This window comes from Neopsephotus bourkii, unplaced genomic scaffold, assembly GCF_033783945.1.
Source record: "Neopsephotus bourkii isolate Nb327-2 ecotype Australia unplaced genomic scaffold, CSIRO-AGI_Nbou_v1 NB_53, whole genome shotgun sequence".
NCBI classification, from domain to species: domain Eukaryota; kingdom Metazoa; phylum Chordata; class Aves; order Psittaciformes; family Psittacidae; genus Neopsephotus; species Neopsephotus bourkii.
In genome coordinates, this window is record NW_026900570.1 from 8,584,470 (window position 1) to 8,611,224 (window position 26,755).

At 38.5% G+C, this 26,755-nt stretch overlaps 1 protein-coding gene across 3 annotated transcripts in view; it reads right to left on the reverse strand.

Annotated features, from left to right (window-relative positions):
• CCNY (cyclin Y) overlaps positions 1 to 26,755 on the reverse strand; it is a 120,709-nt gene that overhangs the window by 27,239 nt on the left and 66,715 nt on the right. Inside the window, exons 2-5 of one of the 3 annotated variants that reach the window (XM_061349873.1) lie at positions 20,913 to 20,987; positions 15,101 to 15,135; positions 4,216 to 4,316; positions 728 to 763 (exon numbers count right to left, since the gene is read on the reverse strand). In XM_061349873.1, coding sequence (XP_061205857.1) covers positions 728 to 763; positions 4,216 to 4,316; positions 15,101 to 15,135; positions 20,913 to 20,987 — 247 coding nt within the window. Of the gene's footprint in view, positions 1 to 727; positions 764 to 4,215; positions 4,317 to 15,100; positions 15,136 to 16,250; positions 16,460 to 20,912; positions 20,988 to 26,755 lie in introns of those variants that run through there. The other 2 variants (XM_061349882.1, XM_061349892.1) reach the window with 2 other exon arrangements.

Below are 26,755 nucleotides of genomic sequence, written 5' to 3' on the forward strand. Positions count from 1 at the left end.
GAAGTATTTATACAATCTCTCCTTAGAAATGCCAGGAAATATTATCTTATGATACTGTGATATATCACGAGGACAGGGAATTTAAGATACAAAACCATGATTCAACATGAAGAAAGCTAAGTTATGCATCAAGTTACTTTTTAGAGAATGTATTTTCTATTCAATTTCAATCAACTTGACTGAGCAGAGATCTAAAACGTACTGCAGCAGAAGAGATAAGCCATGACCTGCTCTGTTTCTGAGGCTTCTTGAATTACGTCGATTCACAACGTCACTCTTCCTGTATATTTATTATCTTTTATTTCAAAAACCATCAACATTAAGTGATCGATGATTTAGTTACCTTTACAAAGGTGTAGTAAAAAAATCAATAAAAAAGAAAAATCAATCTGAAAGCCACTATTCCGATTTGCCTATATATAATCACAACATATGCAACCACACAGAAGTGCCCAGTACACATAAAACCAAAAACTGATCAAAGTTTGTCAGCGATGAACTGTACTTCCAGATTTTTACGGTACATCATCCTCTAATTTCTATTTTTTCTAAGCAAAATAATATACATAAAACATACAAAAGAATACGTTTCTCATTTCTAGCACGGGACATAAAGAAACTACTACTCAAAAATGTTTTGAAAGAAACACAGCATGGATTTTTAGGGTTTTATCAGTTATTTTTTTTTATTAGATAACTTCAGTACAAGATTTCATTATTCACATACCTGTTTTTGATGTGGTAATATATTGCAAGAGCTACACTGTAAAGAAAAATACAGAGTTAATATCTCAGGACTGTCAAATTATATTACTTGTCATATTAACAGGCAAATTTAAAACCCAGCACAATGCATGACAAAAATACGCTCAACAGCCTATTTTATTCAGTTCAGTCTTAGATACCAGGAAGACTGCTCTAAAAAGACCACTCTATAATATCTGTTCAGCACACTCCAAGTGCCTCCCTTTCACTAATAATCAAGTATCTTACAAAAATACTCATACTCCATATACCAAGTTGCACATACCTTCCATTTAATGCCCTATGCCACCAAAGTCAATGATAAGACTCCTACTGACTTCTGAGGTTGAAGATAAAGCATCACAGATATTGAACATTCTGTTATTGTTTGCTAATGCTTCCAGGTTAACATGAAATGTTTTAATAACCTTTGGCTTATGATTTTATGTTTAAATCCATTAACTTTTGGCTGTCTTTCTATGTAGTTACTCACATACCAGATTGAAATACCAGGCTTCTACAGTTTTATGGCATCAAATTGTTTACTTTAACTCAGGAAAGACGACTCCCTGAATAACTTACTGCATTATGCATTTTCCATGTTCTTAACCACTCATCAGAGTACCCCTGTTTATATTCTGTGCAAAGACAAAAAGTGTCCTTACATTCACAGAAAGCTAAGATTTTAATGACATACACAACTAACTGATTCCATTAACATTTGAGACCAAAGAAAATTAAGACATGGCTTCTCATGGTTATTCTCCAGTTTCCAACTCACAACTCCAGTGTTATCAAAGGAAACATGCTCTACTCATGACCTCCTACTTGCTCCAGCATCACAAAACCCAGTCAAAGCTAAAGAGGATGAAGGAAGGAGTTTCTGTTTGTTGACAATTTGTCTTGTCAGTGATTCACTATAAGATGCCTGTGACTTACACTGATGCAAAATTCCTTCCTTCTCCATAAAAGGCCTTTTGAAAGAGTCAATTGAGTGTTCTGTAATTTTATTCCAGAATTTTTACATGAAAACTGCTATACTGCGCATTAGGAAAATAATATGTTGGAGCTATGCCATTAGTAGAATTTTAACGTATTTCAGGTTTGTTTGTTTTTGCTTTATTTGAACAGCCATGCAGTGGAAAATACTTCTTCTTAGTTGAAAGTAAAAACATTTTTCTAACTCTGTGTGAGCATTACAGCTTTTACCCGACTGCACTAAAGTTTTTAGCTCATAAGTGCTTTTAAAATTTGATTTTTTCTATAGATACATATTTAAGAAATTAAAAGGTACTGTGTACCACAGACATTTGAAGGGCACAGTCCTCACTGAACACAAAAAACACATTTATGAATGAAGTTAGTCTGACTGAAAGCTATTCAGAAAATGAATTAGTCCTCAAATTTAATTTTAAATTATGCCCCAAGGAACACACTTGCAGCTCCAGTTCACTTTATGAAAGCAGATGCAAGAATCTATGTACAGAGCTCACTGCTTGGTGCCCATATGGTTCCTTTTGTAACAAGATGTCAAATTATGTTTAGAAAATATTTGCTATTTACAAATCCGTATCAGAATCTGAAAGTCTTTTGGAGCTGTAATAGATTAACCCAGACTCAAGTTTCACTCTGCTTTTCATATGCTGGTTCAGCCAGCTCTTGGTATGCAGGAAGGAAGCTTAGGGAACTTTCCATCACCCTACCCCAGCCACCCCATTGATGCTGCAGATCTCCAGGACATGCACTAATATTTTAAATACACCAGTGCATAAGGTGACCCAGAAGAAAGAAATAAGACAGTCAAAATACATCCCTCATAGATATACCTACATGCAATAGCCATTTGTCAGCAGAAGCTGCCAGGGTGAGGGCAAGAAATGAAGGTTTACAAAAGCAATAATCCTGCAGTCTCTCTACCCTTCAATCTGTTAAATGTGCAGCCAGACAGCAGAGAAAAGACTCCTCACCCAGAGGTCTTATGTGCCAAAGTCCAGTTTCTCACCCCACATAACCCTTCTCAAACCCTCTGACCCCTTGCCACACTGGCAGCCTGGCCCCAGCCCTGCACAACTCCTTCCACCTCGACCCAGCAACAGCTCATCCAACCTGACATGGTCTCTCTCCTCCTTATGGCTTTCCCTTCTGCCTTATATCCCAAGTGTTCCCCAAACATCACCACTTTGCTCCCCAATCCCCAGTGTTTCTTTCTGTCTCCTCTTCAACAAGGCTGCTGCTGACCACTGTGGCCTGCAGCAAAAGCTTCTGGGCTGCTGTGGCCAACTGAGCCCACCTCTTCTTTCCATAAGCAGTTTTGATGCAAAAAGGGGCCCGAAACCCAAAAGGTTGCACTTAAAAGAAATCTGCATGCAAAGCATTTTAGAGCAGTAAAGTATGGGATACCAGAAGGGGAAAAAAAAAAAAAAAAGAAAAAAAAGAAAATCCTTTTTTCAGTGTTCATCTGAATTATTAAGTTACTAATTAAAGAAAATTGAGGAAAAGCAAGACTATTATTCAGGAAGAAACAGCTGATGAGGAATTAGGTGTCAGTCTGACTGCAAATCCCTTCTCCATTGCCTTCTTTTTCCCTTAATCAGAAAAATGAAGAACATGCTTTACTATGGACATGTTATTCTGAATATATTTGTCTCTCATGCAAATATTTCTGTAGCACGGATTTTATCTTAATAAATTTTTGCATTTGAGTACAGCAGGTAATCATCCTATGAACAACTCAAGAGAGTGTATCAGCAATCATAATGAACAAACAGCATGAAATGCCTGAGCATTTGTTCTCTCATTTTTTCCCCTTACTGTACAAAGTGTGAAGAACAATCCTCTATAAATAACAATTTCATTTCTCTCCAAATGTAGAAAAGCACCAGTGAAACCTGAAATGATTGTCTGAGGCAACACCCAAGGGTAAGCCCGTGTATGCACCACACACAAAGCTCCCCACTGCTGTGTAATAAACTACCAGTGCCCTTGTAGTCAATAAGGAAATGAATCTGCAGACAATTCATTTCCATTTCCAACAGAAAACAAGAAGGAAAGCTCAGCAAATGTTCATAAGCGTCATCTCATGAACAGAAAAGAGGTCTTAAAATTCAGGTAATTCCAAAACTCTGAATAAACAAGTACCCAAGTAAGTTTTGAGAACTCATCCAAAGCAAGTAGCCGGTTGAATGTTGAAGCACAAAGGTTTCAGCTGTTGGAATCTGTGAATCTTAAGTGTTGCTTTCTGTTGAGATATGCAGTATTGGGAGTTTGACTCTGCACAGAGCTAAAATAAGAATGTAAGCTCTTGCTTATCCTATTCACTGCCTCTGCAGCATGATCGAATTACATAAATTTTCTCCTTCAAAAACTAAAACCTTTGAAGCTTGCTTAGTAATGGTTCAGCAATATGTATGCATAAATACACATATATAACGCAGGCTCTAGCAAAACAAAAAACACAATTATAAAACCCACCATTTGATGGTATACTTGAGGTTTGGCTGACTGACTGTGCTGTCATCCAGAAAAATAGTGGAGCAGGAACTGTACTTCCTTCTCAACTGTCCAGGAGGATGCTATGAAAAACATGCAAAAGAACAATGGCAATTATGTAATACCAAAGCATTTTTCTGAGGAGATGTAAGAATTCAGAAAAGACACTTCTGTCTCTCTCAACGACGCACACAGTAATGGGATCATGTTCTGAAGCAGCTCAGAAAGTTCAGATATAATTACCAGGGCAAAAGTCGCAACAATCCCTGCCTGTGCCTTGACTAATGCTTTCCAGTCCCGATCTGCCCTCTGCCCCTCCTTCCCCAAAACCATGCAAAAATTTTTGTGCAGAATTATTCAAATGCATACACATATTCGGAATGCAAAGATGAACAAGACCTATGTTTCTGTCCTCATTCCAAAAAAAGTAAGTGGAGAGTGAAAAACAAATCATGTTAACAATGAAGACAGATTTAGAAATAGATACAAAACCATGCTTGGAGAAAAGAGAATTTAAAAAAATCCAAACCCAAATAAACCCCAACAAAATAAACTAGGGGACAGAGACCTTTACAGTAAGACTACTAAAACACCTAAAATTTAAAAGGGAAAACTCAGAAAAAATAATTCATCAATAATAGTTTGTTATTAGACACAACGAAAATACATCAAAGTATGTAAGAGAAAGTGGATATGCAAATAAAAAAAGAAACATCTCTTAATAGAAAGTTTTCTACAGATTTTAACTGTATTTCTGCACTACCACATGAAAACATTGAAAAGCTCAGCCACAAAATGACATTTGACAACACTACTTATTTCTGAAGATATTCTGTTGAGAGAGCTTCTCTTTCAGCTCCTTGCTCCTTCAGAGCAGCCAACGATCCACCAGCCTGAAGAGAATAGTTTCTTCACACTAGCTAATAGCCGTCACAGTCATTAATGCTCTTTGATTTTATCCTGGCTTATTTTACCTACGCTAGTGAATAGCTTGAACGAGAGCCTGTGTCAGGAAAGTTAAGACCAGTCAAATTGCAACAAATTACATGTTTAAGTTACAACAGAATAGGTTTAAAATTCAGCTGGCACACTGACATGGAAATTTCATGTGCCTTACAGTGAATGTTGTTTCTACTGTTTCAGTGAGGCCCAATGTCAATAACATCGGTGGAATCCACAGGCATTTACCAACTGAGAGCAACTGAGTCTCTAGGCTACTCCTGCGACTCCTACCTCAGTACATTTTCCCCTAATTTACAGAACACTTATTATTAAAAGTGCCAGCACTCCCATCTTCTCACTAATGCTTAATTTTCCATAGGCAGCAGACTCCTTAGCAGCATCCATTCGAGAGAGAACAGAGAGACTCCTGGTAAAACCTACATGCATCTGAGTCATCTTTCTATTTTTCCCAGCTGTGAGTGAAAGAGCATGCAAAGTCTTCTGTCAACTGGAAAAAAAAATTAATCATTTTCTGAAACTATCACAATTGTAGAGACACAACGTTCAAATTATGTGAAATCTCACCAACAGATTCTATCAAGGTCGCTCATTTGACCAATGGAATCATAGGCTGAACTGCTTTTCTTGAAAGCGAAAAGTTTACTGGGAAAATTAAAATTATCCCCTCTCAGAAATTCTCCAGGACTTTGGAAAGGTATTTCATGATACTATGGAAGCTCACAATCCATCAACCTACCAAGCTATTATATATAAAGCAAGGCATCAAACAGAACATTTAGAGGCACTGGAAGTATTAATGACAAAATGTACTATCTAGCATTGATGTATACAGAGAAAAGTACTAGGAGAGTGGTGACTTACAGCTTTTGTTCTACCACAGCTGAGTTTGAATTTGTGGATTAGACTGTTAAGTACCTTATGCAGGTAAGATAAAGGCAAAGCAACTTAAAACAGCTGAAAATGAGACTTCAGTGGTTGAAAAAAAGGGGATGTATAGACATAAAAAAAATTTTTTTAAAAAGGCATATGGAAAGTTTTAATTTTACATTTTAAGTATAAACATAGTTTAAAGGTTTAGATAAAATAGAAGATAAATGGACTAGATTTGTTCAAGGCAAACATGAGTTAAAAAACAGAAAACAACTCTGTAGCAACACCATTGTCAGATTTAAATCTTCCTAGATAAACAGCACTTACATTTGACACATGCCAATAATTGCAGCCACACACCTTATTTCTGAAACTACCATATCACAGAACTCTCCACAGTTTTCAGCCCACATCACACTCTGTTAGGCTGAGAACTTTTCACACTTCAGAAAAATACGTGGTGTCTCATGCCTCACTTTCTGTTCAACAACTTGGCAGGAAGGGGTACCTCTCCCAGTCTGAAGAATGGTGCCAAGTGTAAACCTACTATCTTGGATATATATACACATTCGTGACATGTGAATAACTAATCTATCCATAGATCAACATTCCTAGCATCTACTCTGATGTCCAAGTACAATCATATGGTATGCCAGGTAAGAGATATTTTGCCTTTCCCAAATTACTGGAAAAGACCTTCAGCTTCATAGTCTAGCTTGAGTGAGCTGGAAGAGATCTAAGTCTCACAGTTCAGCCAAATATGCCTTTCTGAACCTCCACAAAATACTGCACAGGAACCTTCTCCATCCTTGCAAAGGACCAAATTGGTTTCTGAGCATCATCTCAGTATTCAGCACTGTCCTACAGAGAACCCCCCCTTTCTATGTCCATTTCAATGGGATAGGTCCACACCCAAAATTGTACAGGAGCTTAATGCCTTCACACTTCAAATTCATCAAGGCAGACCACAAAGATCTGCCATTTAGACAAGTCAGAGAGGATCTAAGAGAAAAATCAGAATAGCTGAGAAAGAATGTTTGGCTAATTTCTTAAAGGCTCTATATTTGAATATTAATGGGAAGCTTCTCAGGTTCTGTCCTACCATGAAGGCTGACATGGGGGAAGAAAGGGCTGGTATAGCTCCTTTTGTAAATCTTCGTATGCAAACATGCCAGTGAGCATAGCACATGTGTGGAGTCTTGACAATCTCTGCCATTAACAAATATTTACAAATTAAAAGTACCTAATTAATATGAAGTGGGATTCACTTTGTGTGTATTTTAACTTGAAGTAGTAATATGTTTGCACCCAAGCTGAGATTCAGTAGACATCACAATTCTCAACTTTAGCAAGACTCCTGACTTCATCTGAAACACAATTCCTGAAGGACAAGATTCATCAGAGGTTTGAAAAAACTCGTCTAGAAGGAAAAGATGAAAGACCGGAGTGGTCTTCTCCAGAACAACGCAACATCAATGGCCTTAAGTTATGCGGAAGGGAATTGCAAAGAAGAGATTGCTGCTCTCCATGACCAATGTGGATGGGATAAGAAAGAGCAGGCTTCTACTGAACTAGGGAAAGTTAAGATTGGACATGAAAGTGAGAGAGGAGGTGATGGCAAAAATGATCCAACCCAGCCATCACCTTTTTTCTAATAGCAGGGATAGCTTGAGTGACTTGAGCAGTGACAGAATCTCCATCACTGAAAGTTGTAAAGAAATGGTAAAACAAACATATACCAGGAACAGCGTAGATGCAGGATTCTGCCCTTAAAAAAGAAACCACACTGACTGACCTCTTGAGATTAATTCTGGACCAATTTTCTATCATTTTACGATTTCTTTTGGAGGGACTATTTGTAGCTCTTTATTTCAGAAGCAGCTATTTTTCTCATTTCAAACAAAGACATTCATTAAGAAATGCTGACAGTATAGGTTACAATGAGTACATAACAGCTGTTTTGTGAAATTTCTTTCTTTACAGGAAAAGATGTATAATGGAAAAAATTGCTTTATAACTTGCTAAGCTTTTACAAGTCTTAGAGAACAAACCCTAAGAGATCAAGATTCAGTGTACTTGTGTTAATGCCAGGTGTTTCTAGCTCTTAAAAACATCAGTTTTCCCCTCTTGCACAAGTGCTAAGGAAATATCACTGCTTTATTTTTCTCTCAGCTTCAACCTGAAACTTATCAACTTTCCAAATCATGTTTCTTTCAAGATGCGTGAACAACAGGCTTTACTTGAAGTTTACATAAAATACATCTTTTCAGAAGTAGAATGGGTTAGTTTGCCATCAAAATCGTGCAAGCTCTGCAGAACTGCTTCTGTACACCTGCTATGATATGAAAGGAATCACAACAAATTCGTAACTAATTGGCACTGAGAATGAACAAAAGGATGAGTTTCGCTCAGCCTTCATTTTAGCATCAGTCAGAAATTAAAACTAAATTTGTGGGGAAAGGGGAAGTGTTACTGTTTCTTTTGTTAAAATTGTCACTCTGGGGTGGTTTGGGGTAGAAACATCTAACAGGTGAGTGCATATTGACCAAACCCCATACTCAGAACTGACTAGAAAAGGACCAGCCAGCTCTGCCCTGGAAGCTCTTTAGCAACACTAGTATGGCACTATGCCCCGAGGCTCAGCAGGATGTGCTCATCGGGCACAACGCTTCCCTAATGAAGCTATACAGCTTTTGTACCAGAGCTGGCTGTCAGTCAGTCAGATTCCAGTCTGGCAGAGAAGCTTCAGCCTTTTTCAGTCTTCTTTTGCACTTGTCCCATCAAAAGATAATTTGCAGCTTCTGTCCTAAATAAAGACAGTACTGTCTCTTCTTCCATCAAACCAGGTGTAAGTTATTGCATGATTTTAAGAGGTACTGTAAAATAGTATTTCACCCCATGGAAAGATTGAGGCCTGCATGCACCTGTCTGTGGAGACATGCCCATTAGCTTCCAGGCAGTTAGAAGCTAGCCAAAATCCTAATAGGCAAAACTGGAATGCAAAAGTACACATGAATCCGAATTTCAACAACAAGCAATATACCAGGACTGCTTCTGACCTGGAAAAGGGAGGTTCTTATCTTGGGGAAGGATCTTCTACCGCTTCAGGACATGATTTAATTCTGATGTCTTTCACAGAAGAAACATGACTTTACAGGTCACCAAAGTGCTTCCAAAATCAAGCAAGCCATGCACACAGTTCTCTGCATGGCTCTGCAAAGCTCTGCATTTATTTCCATCTTGCATGATTTGATACTACAGTATAACTGTCTACATTTAATGGCTAGATATGGATATATTCACCTGAATCAAAGCTAGTGGAAACTGCTTACCTTTCTCTGCCAACATCTACAGCAATAAAAAGATCCAGTCCTACCACTCTTCAGTAATACTCATTGTACCTCATTAGTCTACAACATTATTCAACCTTGATTAGTTGATTCAACCAGTTGATTAGTTTCACCAATGATTGATAATGTCTAAAAATGACACCTTAGACTAGATCTCTCAAAACTTCTCCTTACTCACATCAACTTCAGAAAATTATGTCAGCATACCACTAAGCTCTTGGGCAGCTTAGCAACCATTGGTAAACTCTTCTGTGGCACACACAGGCCCTACAAAACCACTGATAAAGCACCCTGTTTTACAAACCTGAAAGATTAAATAGTTCTTTGAACACTAAAAGCAGCTCAAAGGCTTATATTTACATAGCACATAATTGCTACTGTTGTGCAATTTGACCAGAGGGACCTTACTAGGCTCCCAGCACAGCAAGTATTGTACAGCAACCTTGTAAAAGAACTCTCCTGTGTGCTCTCATTCTACCTCAAAAGTTATCTTTTTTCCTCCTGCTACAAAAGTTTGTCATTTCATATAACTTACTGCCTCAAGGCTAATAGCAGAGGTGAAATTCATCACCCTCGAGGCCAAGAAAAGAAGCAAGGGCCTGACAGATACCAGAAAAAAAAATAATAATTTCAAACTATAAGTTTAGGTAAGCCATTAAAGAAAACCTGCTCATTCTAACTTCCTGGAAGCATGAAAAAGCTTGAACAGCATCTGTTAGAAATGGCATAAGTATAGGGCCAGATGGCATATAAAGACCCTCTCTAGACCTGCTTTTTTGTGATTTTGCTATGGAGGGGAGCAAAGCTCACATTAAGCAACCTCTAGGAGAGCTTCAAGAGCACCTGAGAAGTCTGTAATCTATCTTCCAGTTTCTCTTGTTCTTCTCTTTGAGGAAGGAATGTTAATTAAAATACCTTAAGGAATCTGGACAGCAATTTTAAGCCTTTATAACAGCCAGCCTTAGGCAGTCCACTTTAAAACAACATCTCACATTTTATGTTTTGCTTTGCATGTTTCACAGAGTAAACTGATTTTCTGACTATGCTCCCATTTCAGAATGCATTTTACTCTTATAATCACTGGTTGAAAGTGTTTGATTACCAGTCACATGTCTAGTGACAATAGGGAAGCAGGACACCCTTTTTATGCAATCTGACATGAAAATTTGGGAGCTACACAGAAGTTAATACCATACCTCATTTCAAGCATGCAAAAAGGCTCACAGAAATTGCTTCTGCCAGACCATGTATAGCAAAGTACCCCTCTGCTCTCCACCAGTCTCCATCAGTTGGGCTGCTGCTGGGAAGAAACTTCCCCTGATGTGAATCACTACAGTGTCACTTACATGGACTGGGGTTCAGACATGAATGATGCCCAGGAACTTTTCCCCAGAATGTCTAAAAAATTTTGGTCTATACACGTTAGATTTTGCACTTGGAATGATAAAAACAGTATCAGTCTGCTGGGATCTGAACATCCAGTTGCTGAGTAGCAGACAATGGAAGTCATGTCCAGATCCCTAAAGATGATGCTGAAAGGAAGCAAGCTTTGTTGCTACAAGGTTAATGAAGTGTCTCCAGAATTAAAAAAAATGTAAAAATATGCAGAAAAGAGGTATTACTTCCTTTTATCTTTCTTCTCTTTTATCCTTCCCACCCTATCTTCCCCCAGAAATATTCCAATGTGCAAAAAATATCCCTTATTTTTACAGCTCATTAATGGAGATTCGACATTATGAGCACATCTTGTCAAGAAGGGAGGAAAGTACTTTCTGAAAGGGAAAATTTCTAGAAAAACTTGATAGAGAAAACAATTTTTCCACCCCTACTCTGCTCCTTTCCCCTGAAAAAAGATAATCACAAAGTATGAAGAAGCAGCTACTGCAAACAATAATAATAAAACATTCACTCTTTTCTCCACCCACACCCTCAAAAAACATAGAACATCTTCCTGTTTGCTTTCCTTGTACAGGCAGAGTTACTGATGCAATCTCTCCTCTCTGAAAAAGGAAACGCCTCTATCTCAGTCTGCATCTTTATCCCCATGAGCAGCTTGACTAAGCATATTAAAAGAAAAGGCAAGCGCACACTGAAGCAACACTAAAACCGAAAAAAACCCCAGCAACTGCCAGTTCAATGGGAAGAGGAAGCAGAGTCTGCTGCAACTGTTTAGAAATTAAAATAGAATCATAGAATCATAGAATGGTTAGGGTTGGAAAGGACCTTAAGATCATCAAGTTCCAACCCCTCTGTCATGGGCAGAGACACCTCACACTAAACCATATCACCCAAGGCTTTGTCCAACCTGGCCTCGAACACTCCCAGGGATGGAGTATTCACAACCTCCCTGGGCAACCCATTCCAGTGCCTCACCACCCTCACAGTAAAGAACTTCTTCCTTACAGCCAATCTAAACTTCCCCTATTTAAGTTTTAACCCGTTACCCTTTGTCCTGTCTCTACAGTCCCTAAAGAAGAGTCCCTCCCCAGCATCCCTATATGCCCCCTTCAGATACTGGAAGGCTGCTATGAGGTCTCCATGCTGAAAGAAAACAAAACCACCAAGTACATGGTAGGCAGGTAGGTAACTGCCAGCACCTGCAAGGATGCAAAGGATCCAGCACCATCCCCAACCTGCCGTCTTTCTCCCTGGGCTCTGTGGAAAGACTGAGAGTTGATGTCTTCTTCACAGCACCCTCTCACCCCCGACTTTCCTTTCCCCTTGCCTTCCCCATGCCCCAAAACAGACAGCTGCTGGCTTCTTCCATCACACCTACTGACAAAGTGAATCTGAAACAGGATAACTGCCAGCCCTTGACAACACACAGTAAATCAAAGCAGGAACCTGTCATTTGTATTTGGGGATCAAAGCAGTCACCCAATTAAAACACTACAAACAAAAGCAAGCAAGAAAGGAAAAGAACAATGGCGTGATCATACGGAGAAAGTGGACTTGTAAATGAGGAACAGCTGAGATTGTTTTCATAGGTAACATTTCAAAACTTGTATAAATTACTCTTCTCATCTGTTGCTACACAGAATTCAGCAAGTCGCTAAAAAAGAAAAAGCACAACTTTTCTTGATACTTCTCTTACTAGCCAGCCTCCCTGATCGCCCAGGAAATGACTGCAAAATAACCATAAGATACTGCACAAAAGTATAAAAATGTTTTGCTGCTTATCTTGGTTATTTATCACAAAAGAAAAATAAGTATATAGGACTTAGAGAAGAGATGACATTATGGAAAAACCATAAAAGAGAACAGCACTGCATTATGGTGAGGACTTCTTGTAAAAAGAAGACAGAACAATGCTCCAAAATTTAGGTCCTCTTGGCTTGCTTCCTCTAGAGCAGATATGGGGACCAAGCACTTCACATCAACAGGGAAATAAACGAGTAGGAATAGCTCCTGTTACACATGCACTCAACACATGCTGAAAAATGATGGAAAAGAACTGATCAACTACTAGGGTATATAATAAATTCACTTATCATGCAAATACTCCCCATCGTTTGCCACACACAATTGCTAAACTGAACTATTTCCTCAAACAAGGCTGTCTAGGAAAATTACAATGGTCCCCTGCAGTCTACAAACCTAAACACAGTTGCCAGTTAAAGGCCACAGCAACCAGTTCAAAAATGATCACCAGTCTGGGCAACACCTTTAGCAGACTGAATTTTTCGGAGGTGCTGAATGAATACTCACAGGTTGCTGAAGTAACTTAAATATCACAGGCCACATTTGAAAATATACCTTATCTATGAGCACTGGCTAAAGAATTTAACTGACTAGTACAGACAGAGAGAGAAAGCCACGGTAAGGACTTTGGCTTCGTAAAGGGTATTTTTAGCTTTGTAATTTAGAAGTGCTTTGTAAGTAGAAAGAAGTCAGACTTAAGATAGCAGTAAACCGGACTAATGAGGGAAGTTTACACTGGTGCAACCTTAGCCAATGCTTTGAATGATACTTGGGAGAGGTTTAGTGCTTAGGGTATCAACAGGATAAGCTCCTACACTGAGCTCCCAACAACACAACATTTCAGTAATATGATCTGATCATCCTGTCCTCTTCTGCACAAGCCAGCATTGCCTAAAAATATTTTATACCAAGGATTGCAATAGTGTGCTTCCAGCAATATGTGTAATAGCCATCTTTGTTCAATCCACCAGAGGAATCCACTTGCAGTCTGCCTAATGCAGAACACATCTTTCATATGACATGAAATGATTCAGGACCTCTGAGAATTTCATCCATGACACAAGGCAGATTGTGACAGAAATTCAGTTATTACCTTGCTTTGCAATGTCTAAATATTTATTGTTTTTGCATGGAACCTTTCAAGTCAACAAACCTTTCAGGCTACAAAGCATGCTGGAAGTTCCTGAGCACACATTATTAAATTTAGAGGAACCCGGTGCAATAACTTTACAAGTAATTTTATAGCAATACAACTGCACTGCTAGCCACCCTCACAGGCACCGTACACAATGGAAGTGTTTTACAGGGGAACAGGAGGTGAGAAGTACTGAGAATATCTGCTAAACTTGTGGGGCAAGCCTTAAGGCTTTTATAAGCCTTTCAGTATCTCATGACTTCTCAAAATCTTAACTCTTGGGAAACTGAAAATCTCAGCTTGCTTTTGAAGCCAGGCAGTAACTGCAGACACACTCAGCACAAACTAGTTCTGCCAACAAATGAAGGAGTCCTGCCTTCTCACCCCTCCCTCCCTTTCTGAGGGTGCAATCACATTCAGGAGCAGATCCATTTTTGCTTTTAGCCATGCCTGCATTTGTGCTCCAGTCCAGTTTACCTGGAGCTGCACACATTTGCCCAGCACAAAGGGATGCAGAGCCTATAAATCACATCCTTTTCCTTCAACAACTGCAGGGGTTTAAAAATGATTCATGAAATGATGGCCTATATTTACAGATAGAGAAGAGTTTGAGAACTCCCCATTTCACCCTAAATGCAAATACCACTGGGAGACAATTAGTTCTTTCCCTCCTAAATTTTACTGAGGTGTAACTCCAGACATTTCAGCACAAAGTTTAACATACTGGGAACTGCACTGGTTCCAGGTGCTTCTTTGTACTAACAAACTATTGTTTGTTAGTACAAACAATACTAACTGGGGCAAAGACCTTGGTCCAAAGCAGGCTACAGGGGATTTGCTCTCAGCTTCACCATGAATTTGATTCAAGCAGAAGAGAACTGAACTGAAAAATGCCTGGGTTACACAAGCATAACAAACCCCCATCTTCATACTCAGCATGTAGCACATGTCAGTCCGCATTTACATTGCATCAACACTGGTCAGGCACTTCAGAACTTCTGTGTAAATATGAAATGCTGCAGCTCTCTGACAAACCAAACTTGCATACAAATGCAATTTAAAGTTTTGAGAGCTTTGTAATAATTTTACAACTTACACTGATGTGTGCAGCTTTTTGTCCCAAGTACCAGTTACCTATGTACACTGGTTGTGAGCATGATATTGTCTTCAAGACATCCACCATTTCACTAACTCAATAGCCAAGACCTGTACTTCTGGATCCTGATGCAGAACAGACATTTGAAGCACCAGCACCCTCTCACCAATACGGAAATCACGTGTGATAACTTATTTACTGTATAATATAGACAACAAGGAGAAAGCTGCATAGCGAGGCATTTTCACTTACGTGGTTTATATAGAGACTCTTGCGTTTTTCTCTCACTGCAAAAACACAAAATATGATAGAAATATTACATGACTATTTTTCCCGATTAAGTTTCTTATATACCATTTATAACAAAAAGAACAGGAGGCTATCTATGTGCAACATTATAATTGCTTTTACACTAACCAAGTATATTTACATATCAAACACAGAAAGAACATGTATCTGCACGCATAAAGGCATTTACGCTCACTAGTGTGGTGATGGATTAAAATTCTCATCCGTTTGGGTACTTCACCAAGCGTCAGTCCGCATGGGAAAGTTAATATGCAGTAAGATACAGTCCCAAGTTAGCAATGGATTAGGCATCCTTCACCAGCTCTCTTGTATGTACTTCTGAGCCACCACTGCCTTCGTGCAAGGTACCTTGCTGCAAAGTGGCCTACACTACAGGCATGAAAGCAGCTAAACATCTACACCATGGAGTTTGCGAATTCTCATCAGAGTCTACTGTGCACTAACTCCCATAGAGGAGCATTACACCACTGCCTTCTATAATTATTAGGTGCAAACCTGAAACTATTACTGAGGGCACATATAACCATGAAAATACATTACTTTGGTGAGTATGAACCAGTCACCACAAGCAAGGGTTGCAAGTCAAAGCCACGATTAGCCAAAATATTCAGAAAGTAAACAGCAACAAAAGGGAGATAGATATACAAACTCTTAATTGTCAGGCAAATGCTTACTACAGCTGATTAAATATACTCTATTTAATTTTTTAAAGCACTTTCCCATTAACTCACCCCATAGAGAGCCTGTGGAGCTCTATTCCAGTGAAAATACCAAAGCATTTAAGCTACAAGTCTGAAGGCGACTAACACAAATGAAACTTCAGGATTAAAATGGTTTCATGCTGTAGGTGATTAAATGCACTTTGGCGCACCATGATTTGAAAGCTGTGCAACCCAATACACTTAGCAAAATAAGAGTGTTCATAATGGTGGGATAGCCTGTCCATTCCCTGTTGGATGAGAAGCAGTTATTCATGATTTACTATAAGCAAGCGATCTCACATAAACAAGGCTGTATGTGTGAATACTGTGAAATAACTGTATTTAATGCAGACATAAAATGAAAATATGAAAAGACTTTTAAAAATCCTTACATAATTTTCCTCCCAGGGAGCAGAAAGGAGAATCACACATGACAGATGTTAGCCATGTCACTTAGTACATGCTCAGATCCACAATTACGGACATTATATAAGAAACAGAATTAAACAGGAACAGCAGGAAAATTCTGATTGCCTAGTAAATAGTTAAACTACCTTAAGTCCTGTAAAACATTACACTACACTTTAGTTCCCTTCACAGCATTTATTACCAGAAAGGGACAGAAGTAATTGAAAAGGAAACACCAAAATGATGGTAGATACTAATTTCTAAGGAATAGCCAAACTATTTGTCTAGTATTGTATGCTGCAATATACAGGCAATTCTGATTCTGATAAGCTGCGTGTAAACCTAATAGGAGTACATAACTGAAAACTAATACCTATTAACCATGAAATTTTGAACACAGATAAGTATTTAACAGTGTTTTAATCACAATTATACCGCATACAAAGTTCTAATGGACAAAATCCTATAAAGATGGGCTACACATACACTCCAAATTCCATTTTTCCCTACCTTTTTCCCCTACCTTGCTTTTTCTTTACTGTATTTTCCCTTGTATCCATTATTCAATTCCCCATGAAATCATGTATTTACAAAAGCAAGAACATCACTCAGCTCATTCTCATTTGCTATTTCCAATCTCCAGAAGCCTATAGTAATGCATTTATACACACCCCTCACTTCTCCCTGCTCAAACACTGCTTCTGCTGCACATTATTCCAAGCAACATGTTGACCTCCTTTCCCTTGTTTTCCCCATACAACAGAAATTCAGCCTGGATTCCCAGGTAAGGCACTACAAGGCAGCAGCTGTGCTTTTGCACTTCTGGCCCACTCTGCCATAGTGTAAGGCTCAACTCTTTCCACAACATAGGCCAGTGGGAAATCGGGCATAGCAAAAACGAATTTTGTCACAGCCACTGTCCCTTGTGACCCCAACCCTCTCTTTAAACAAGGGAAATAGTCTTTAAACAAGGGAAAGACAATTACTGTACAAGGCAAAAGGCCGTTTTTGTCAAGCTAAAATGAATGTAAAGGGGTAATTCCATCACTTGGCTTCAGTCAGTTTAAAAATACTTTGCATAACTCACACAGCACAGTGTGGACTTCAGCAGAAAGGACCGTAGTGTTATAACTAACCATCATTTTGTAATATAAATTCCTATCTGCAACTTCAAGCTTTCAGCTTTCAAGCACAGGGTTTTGAGAAACTGAAGCTAGACAAATTTAGAGTCAGTTTAAACAATTAAACTTCTACTTTCTTACTAACATTTTAAAACTTGAAAGTTTTGGAATGCTTCAAGTGAAGCTCAAGATGCTGCCAAATTGTCTTAGTTTTCCTCATTTAAAGGTCAACAACCTGTTCCTATTCTGCAGGCACTTTCAACTGTTACTAGTGAATTTCTGCAGTAGTAGGAAAATGTATTATCTTAAAATAAAAATGGGTCCGAAAATACACACACATATACACACGTACGTATGTGTATGCGTATATTTATGTATATATGTGTTCTTCATTGAGCTGTAATAGGAACTCTGTGCAATTTCTATATACCACCTTAATGCTACCCACATCAGAATCAAAGACCAAAATCCTTGAGGATTACATCAATCAAAATGTCTCACATTTTGGGAGTTTCAAAACATTTCTTTTTGTTTTATTCAAGACAGGAGACTGTTCCCAGTCAACATGAACGAGTAAGTGCAGCTTAATTCACTTCTATCCACTATATAAATACAGTTTCAAAATCCTCCTTGCCTGAAACCCATCGTTGCACCAATACTGAAAAATTTAGCCAGTAAATTGTGTGTGTAAAGCCTGATGTAAGTTAGGAGAGGTGGGCGGCTGTAACCCACTTTCAGGAAAGACCATTATTGGCACCCTGAAGTAGCAACCATTGTGTTCTTGCTATTAAAAGGACAGGATGTTACATTATTAGAGTGTTAAGGTTTGTAAACCCTGGGTTAACCACAAGCACACACTAAATAAATAGCGCACAGCTTCTCGGTACCCTAGACCACCCCCGCTTACAGGCCACAGTCAGCAAACAAGGGAAAACTTGCATAAAGCACTCACAGAAGTTAGACAAAAAAGGGGAAATTCTTTACTAGGTCCCTGAACCTGGAGAATTACTCATGATGATTCAGCACCTAGAAAATTCCCACAGAGTTGGAAACATTTAGAAAAGCTACTTTAGTTAGGAGTCAAATTAGTATTTATTGTGTCTTCAACTTTTCTACAGATTCACTGAACTCTCAGGTAATTAAGGGTGCAGACTAGTAAGAGAAACAGGACAAACTAAGATGCTTAGCATTGCATCTGAGCTTCACAGGACAATGGGAAATTCAGACCATTCAATATCCAGGGAAGCCTATCCCATCTGGGGTAGTCTGTTCTTCACCCACCCACATGTTGATTACAAGCAGCTCAAGCACAGCTCCTATTCCAGGACACTACTGTGTCCAGTGATTACCAGTGCAAGAGTACAGGGCTACTAGAAAGCCATACACAGAATTGCCTGAAGGTAATGTTGCCAAGTTGCTTCAGCATGTAGCGACAGACTTGGCCGTTTCCCACTTCAAAAACATGAGATATACACTCAAGAGTCACAGCCAGATCCTGGACAAAACCTTGAGACCCGATGCCCTTCAGCTATCCATTGTGTATTTCAAATGTCTGCTGGTCTTACCTATAGAAGTATTTTCACTCACAGTCAACAGGAAGGTTTGCCAGGCCATAACTATACATGATGGAGAGTGGCAGTTATATGCCTACTAGGTGTTTTCAATATTGCCAGCTCAGCTCTTCTCTTCTATATTGTCTTAAGAAGTTGTAGGGGTCCCTTAGACTCCATCTGGCTGTCAGCATACAATCCTACGCATCCTAAGCAACCCTTATATTTGCCCCTTAACAAGCATGTTATTACATTTTGGTGTCAGGCAACCTCCATGAATAATGCGGTAACTCCAACAGCTCACTTGGTTCCATAAGGGGCCCAAAGCACAGCTAAGTAAAATACCTGCTACTGTGAGTTGTCCCGGCAGAATGGGATGTTTTATTGACAATACATCAGTAGAGAAACATTTGCAGAATCTTTTTTCTTTCGTACAGGCAAAATAGTCTTTGGATTTTTTCCACTGTTATCAAAGATAGCTAAACAGATCTTATACTCCTGTTGATAACATTTCTATATTGTTTCCCTAAATTCACTCTTCTTGCTCAAAAATGAGTTGTTCTTTGTTCTTAAGCTAGAGCAAAGCTTCACAGACCAGCTTTTGCACGGCTGTAAACTGTTATTTAAAAAAAACCTTCTGGTGAACCCCATACTGAAATAAATTAACCATTATTATTACTACAGGTGAGAATAATCATCAGGTGTGGTCAAAATTTTAATTATTGGACTTGGGATTTCTTTTTGTCCTTCTCAACAAGCTGTAACAAGAAACAGCATCTATATGGGATTATACAGCCTCAAAACACTACATAGAAATCAGTGTTCATAATACAGTGTACTATGGAAAAATTATCATTAATTTACAGACTACCAAACCATGTTAAAATGGCATATAATACAAAAAAACCTCTTTATAAGGCACTGACAGAACCAGGGCTGAATTCAGAAGTACAACTGAAGGGCAACAGAGGTACTCACATAATCAACTCTTCAACTAGGACCTAAATGTATATCCTCTTTGTTCTAGTCATGTGCAAAAATTAGCAAGAAATATACAATCACTGAAAACTACATTATTTGTAAGTCATATATTTGACACTGCAGTTTACTATGTAAATCAAAATGGCATTTCTAGGCAGCAAAAGAAGTACAAAGAATTCACACTGAACAATCAGAATCACAATGTAGGAATTGCTTTGAAAGTCTTGGTAGAAAATAATGTGTTTTGCATTGATTATTCATCTACTTCTAAAACAACATGTCATACCTGTCCAACAGGGAATCAATAAACCAGAATAAATGGCTTCTATTCTACTAACTCTACCAAGAGGCTTGCTTAGCAGATATAACTCCAGAGACATCATTTTGTCTACAAGTGAAAAAAAAATATTTCCAAGCAAATATATGACTATATCGAATCCATAATGAAAGAAGAAGACAGAAAGTTTGGGTGGAATGTTGTTCTGTTATTAAAATCTAGTACTGAGCAATTTATTTTGTATATTGTACATTTACAATACCAGCTACCTCGGAGGAAACTCTGGACTGTCGTCTTAGTCAATGTAAACTGGCATTTTCTGAAGAAAATACTTTCCACACATTTCCCAGAAGCTTTTCCTAATGTTTGGAATTTTCAAAAATAAAAGAGTTACACAGGAAATTTGGGATTCAGATTCAAGGAAAACATTTCTAAAATATTGTTATATTGGGCTTTATCCATACCTGTAGTTCTGATACCATACCTACTTGGAACTTACAGTTTCAGTGCATGACAGAACTCAAACCTGCACCTTCTACTACTGGTCTGACAAAATAAATAATTAAAGGTGTGACTTCTTTAAACTCTTAACATGATGCCTAAAAGCCTCTTTTTTGGGGGAAGACAATTATATATTAAAAGACAATTCCATGCATTCTAACAGAGGCATTAGAGATAACTACAATAGCAAATACAGTAATAAATTCAGTAACCTACCATCTGTTTGTGATTTACTGAGAAATATCGTACTGGCTCGTGGATGATCTGATGGGTTGAACTCCATGTTCAAATCTGGAAAAAAAGAAAGAAAAACACAAAAACATTTATGATTTCCAATGGCATACGCAGATTTTCTCATTCTTTTTAATAAGATCAAATTTACATACGTAGGCAGCTGTTGTAAAACAAAACACATCTTGAAGCCAACTTTTTTATCCTTCGTCACACAAGTGGCTCTTTTTGGCATGCAAATCATTTGCATCAACACAGCTTTGGGATTAGACTTCAATTCTAAGGGCTGCTTTTGGATTAAAAGAGACAAAGCAGTTTGATAAGTTTGTACACAGGAAGTCAGGAATTATCAATTTACTGTCAGGTTCTTCTCACCATGCCCCAAAGCCATTGCTAAGCACAGGAACAGAGCTTGTTATATATAATTATAGAAGAATTAAGTATCACAGAACAAATATGCAACCCTCTGTAGATATATAGGTTTCTAAGATTAGATGTGGTTAAAATAAATAGTTATTGCAGCTGAATGTTAAAAAAGTCCAGGCCACACTGTTTCAAATGGTCAAGATTACAAAAACTTGGAACTTTCCTCATAGTTCACAGATGAACATACTCTTTGCTGCAACAACTTCCAAAAAAACCCCCAAACCAACAAACCAGTTCTAAAAAACATTTACCAGGTTAAAGATTCAAATCTATCAAACTTTATACAAACTTCTATGAATATTTTCCCTATTGAGGTTAAAATCATTGAATTTACTTGTTCATAAATTCCATGCCACTACCAATTTGTCAAAACTTATATGCCTGCATCCACTTGAAAGCATGCTACTAAAAACAGCACATCATTTTTGCACTTTCTTGCTCTCCCAGTGTGGCTGTCTCAACCTTAGTTCTCTTATGTTCTCTTGCATTTAATGCAAAATAAATTCTCTTGCAGTTGATACAAGCATTTATGTGAGACTACATATAAGCACTGATATGTTTATCTTCTGTGATTATCCCAGGTTTTCTAAATTTCTCTGACTCTCACATTTCTGTAAAAGCTCAGCAAAACTGTAAATTAAGCCTTCAGTTTTATGAAAATAAAAAGTAAGTCTTTCTGCTCAGGGGTCAAGTTCTTCTGTCTACAGCTTTCCCTGTTCCTTCACCATCCATCACCATACTCTCTTTCTCCTTTTCCCTTTCATTTACCAATTTATGAGGTGTTCCACTTCCCTGCTTTTTTCTCCTGATCAAATACCTCTCTACAAACACACTTTGTATTTTCCCCCTTATGCTCTCTTGATGTCCTTTTCATCTGCCTGCATTCTGCAACCCATGAGATGAGCAGCCTGACATGCTGCTGCTACCTGGATGTAACTTCCAGAATAAACAAGATCTTCTTACAAAGAACAACCCAGAAACACAGAAGAGCAATTCCTCAGTTGGAAAGGGAGCTTATTATTACTCTTATCAAAGCCACAAAGGAAAAGAAATCTAAGAATTTCAAGGAAAAGTCATTTTGATCCTCCCAGAAACCACGATTTGCAGCCAAGTTTGGAGAAGATTCTAGGAATATCATTTTACTACTATGAGTTCTGACTTGAAAGCACTGCGAATAAGAAAGAATGTTTTCCTGGTACTTTCTGCATCTTATTTGGTTATAGAGAAGAATAAAAAAATCACCCCTTGAGATATATAGTGCTGGTAAAGATTGTTTTCCATTTCAGGATAATTTTTCCATTAGGTTGAATTCAACACGCAATTCAGTATGTAATCAGCATTTTTAAATGGCAAAATGCAATGTCTTTTATCATCTTCTTTATCTTCTATCAAACAGCAAAACACATTACCATAAACAAAAAATGCCTTTTTTTTGTTTTTTAACCACTACAGATTATTTTTCTACAAATCTTTTGAGGTACAGCAATGCAAATTCAGTCATCAAAACAGGCTTAGCAACATGAAGCTGAACTCAACTTACAAAACACTGCCCCTAAACAAGAGAAACATTCCTTTCCTTCAGGCCTAGAAAACTGTCTGCTCAGAGAGTCGTAACAACCTGGTACAGGCTTACAGCCTGCTTGCAGGGCTGAACAGAAAACCGATTTCCACATCTTGCAGTCAAGTTGCAACTATTAACGATTCCTGTGTTATAAAAGGCTATTATGCAAAAGCAGTAAACCAACAGAGGACTTAAATTCTTTCTGGAAAAAAAAAGCAAGAACTACCTAAAAGCACTGCCTCTTGGATAAGCTGTTAGTCTTCTGACAGAAGCTGACAGGCTGGCAAAACCCAATCTCAGAAGCTGCAGAAGCCAGACCAGGCATTTTGAACCATCTTGGGAGAGGCAGCTACCTACTGACAGTGACCATGGCTCCTTCCCCGTGCTGAACCACACAAAGCACCACGTGTCCTCTTTCCACATCCCGTCTCTCACATCATCCCCAGTAACAGTAGCCATCAAACACATCCCTCTTTCTCAAATTGTCTGGACACAAATCAGAGGGTCTGGGCTGTGGCAAAGTCCACTAGGGCACGTTACCCAGTGCGAGGTGGCTAGTAGAAGAAAAGTGCTGCTGAGAGAGGCTGGCTCCTCACCTCCCTCTGAGGAACAGCATAGGCCTCGCGGCCTTGCAGGCAGAAGAAAGCACTGACTGTTTGCTGTACCTGCAACTCAGTCACTCCCAGCTACTCCAGGTAAAAGAATTAGGCAAATCCAAGCATCCCACAGGCCACCTGTGGGACCATATGACTCCAGGCCACCACTGCTGCCATACAGAAGCATTATAATGGATGAAACTACACAACACACAAGATTTCTGTCTCCGGTTGATCTCAGATGTCCTAATTTATTGTACAACTTGAAGACAAATGCCTTTTTTAATATGGCAACAAATTCTCACAAATCTGTCACTAGAAACCATGTTACAGAACAAAAAGATCACAAATATCTGAAACTAATAACTCATCACCAAAGGGCATTATCCATCAAAAGGTAACCTCTATCCTAAAGAAAATAATATATTCATACTGCTTTAGTGTTACCAGTAGTTCCTTCTAGCATTTTAAAACTATCATGAAAACCAATCATAATATGAAAGTTTTACCCATTTGGGAATGGAATATTCAAAGATTAAGAGAGACTGAAACTCAGAAAAGCAACATCGACTATTCAAGAGAAAGGAAAATGAGACCCAGAATTTCAATTACTGAAATCTGCACAAAAACTTTCTCCATTGCTAGCAGTCTGCTCTATGACTCATCACAGCATTACAAACGATAGGTTTAAAGTGGCTACTTCTTCCAGCAGTTACCCTGCACTCTAAAATCAGCTTTTAAGAAAAAGTCACTGCCTCGCAGACAGTCCAAATCAACAATCTTTCACTGCACATGTTCCTTCCAGTTAAATAAATGTGGAACGTTTTCCTACAGATTTTCATAGTTCAAAGATCACATTTGCTTTTTTTCATTACTAAAGGGCCTTTGAGTTTGCAAACTGTAACTCCCATGTTGTAAACACCTAAATGCTGTGATACACCTTGAAAATCTCAGGAGTTTCACTTTCTCTGGGTTACAAACCAAAGGTGTGTGTCTATAAATACATGTATACATACGCATGCATGTATCTATATAGATGAATATTTAAATGAAACCTAATTTTTGGCTAGGCAAAGGAAAGTCAGAAGTAGATTTTGCATATAACTTAATTTGGTACATAACTGTGCTGAAGTTTAAGTAGTTTAAGACAACCACCAGAAGACCACAATGAGGTTCACCATGTACAATGTGAGAAACTTAGCTCCTAAAGCTACAGTAACTGCATTCAAATATAGACATAAAAAGAAATGAACAACAGAACAATTCAGCTTCAGATCTGGGGTGTAACTCAGGCAAGATTTTAAATCCCAAAAGAATATCTTAAAAAGCGTTACTGAAACCAAAACTACTGAATATAGCTTCAGTATGGATTTTTTACTAGGATAAGAATAAAGTTCAGATGAGTGTAGGGAAGAACTACTAGAATGACTGGAGGACTGCAGAAAATGCCTTCAAATGATAGTCTGAGTTCAAACCATTTAGCTATGAGAAAGGAAAACTAGGAGGCCTCTGCAGTTCACGTGTTCCTTCACAGGGGAAGAATCAAGTACTAAAAACCCTCTCTAATCTAGCACACAACATAACAAAACCAGTGGAAAATGAAAGCAGAAAGATCTTAATTATGAACTATGTGTGCATATGAGTGTGTGTGTGTGTTTAAGGGAGGATAATTAGTCACTGAAGCTCCACACCCAAGGAACATGCACTAAACTTTTTTTGACGTTTTCCCCTTTGAGAAGATTGCTTCTGCCAAACATCTTTAGGCTTTAGTCCAGCATGAGTATTTAGGCTCAATTTAATAATAACTACATGCAAGTTACTGTCTTATGATTCATATGCAGGTCAGATCAGATGATCCCAGTGGGCTCTAGCCCAAGTTCTATAAAATCTTCAGAAATAGCAATATTTAAATTATTAAGCACAAAACCTCAGCAAATTCCAGTGGCACATCTGTTGTAATTCTTCAGAACAAGCTGTATTTTCAGACTTGTGGTCAGAATATGTTAGGCAGGATAAAACCAGAAAGGATGAGACTAAATGTTTCATGGCAAAATTTTAACAGAGAAAAATAACTGTTTCTCCAACTCACGAGCCTATTGAGATAGAAACAGACACCACGAGAGGATGAAGGATGGGTGCTGTAGCAACTAACTTCTGAGCAACATGCATCAAAGCTTCTGCTGTGACACAAACAGGAAAACCAACACAGTTGCTGCTTTTGTAACAGTGCATGTGGGCTGCAGCGCAGGGAGCAGGTCTGAAATGCGTTTATCAGCAAAGAAAGATGTTATTTCCTTCCTTTTGAACAATGAAAGTTGGGTAAGTTTGCACCGCCAAAGCTCTGATGCCAATTCACTAATGGACTAAAGTCTGAACTAAGTAAAACTCTTATTTTAGGCAGCTCTGAAATAATCTGGTGGAATTACTTTCCTTCCTTCACTTCACCCCTGGGACCATAGGCTATCTATCACTGCCACTGCGTAACCACCACTATCATTAAGGAAAGAGATAGCTTCACTTATGTTTCATTATTTAAAGGGTGGCTACAAAGAAGATGGATACTCCCTTCTTACAAGGAGTCACATGGAAATGACACGGGGTAACAGGTACAAGTTACTCCTGGGGAGATTTTGATTGAACTCAAGAAGAAAATTGTTTATACTGAGAACAATCAGCCATTGGAAGAATCTCAGGGGCATGGTGGATTCCCCAGTGTTTGACACTTAAAATTCAGCTGGAGAGGGTGCTGGAGCATCTAGTCTAGGTCATGCTTTGCCTAGAAAGACTGGACCAGATGATCCTCGAGGTCCCTTCCAACCTGGTATTCCATGATTCTGTGATCAGTTTAATGAGATATCACATCCTTTTTTAGTTATTTAAAGGGAATTCAGGTAGGAACAGACTTGTCCAGGGCATGCCACAGGGGAAACTGCAGCTGACCAGGCACTACACAAATCACTTAACTACTTTATCATTTGTCCACCCGCAGCCTGACATTACAGAGCAACTGCCTGGTATGGCCTGGTGGGTGTAAGACAACAAAAACACCACACTGGTGCTTATCAAGGAATTAAGAGAATTCAAGCAACGAACAGTGATTAAGCCCTACACCCTTCCATGAAGCATGTTAAAAGGTAAGAGAAAACAATTGCCTGGAAAGCAGAAGGAAAGGGAAGCACAGGTGACTCAAGGGAAGCAAAGGGCTTTCAAAGAGATGCTAAGAGCAGGGCTTTGAGTGTGCCCTG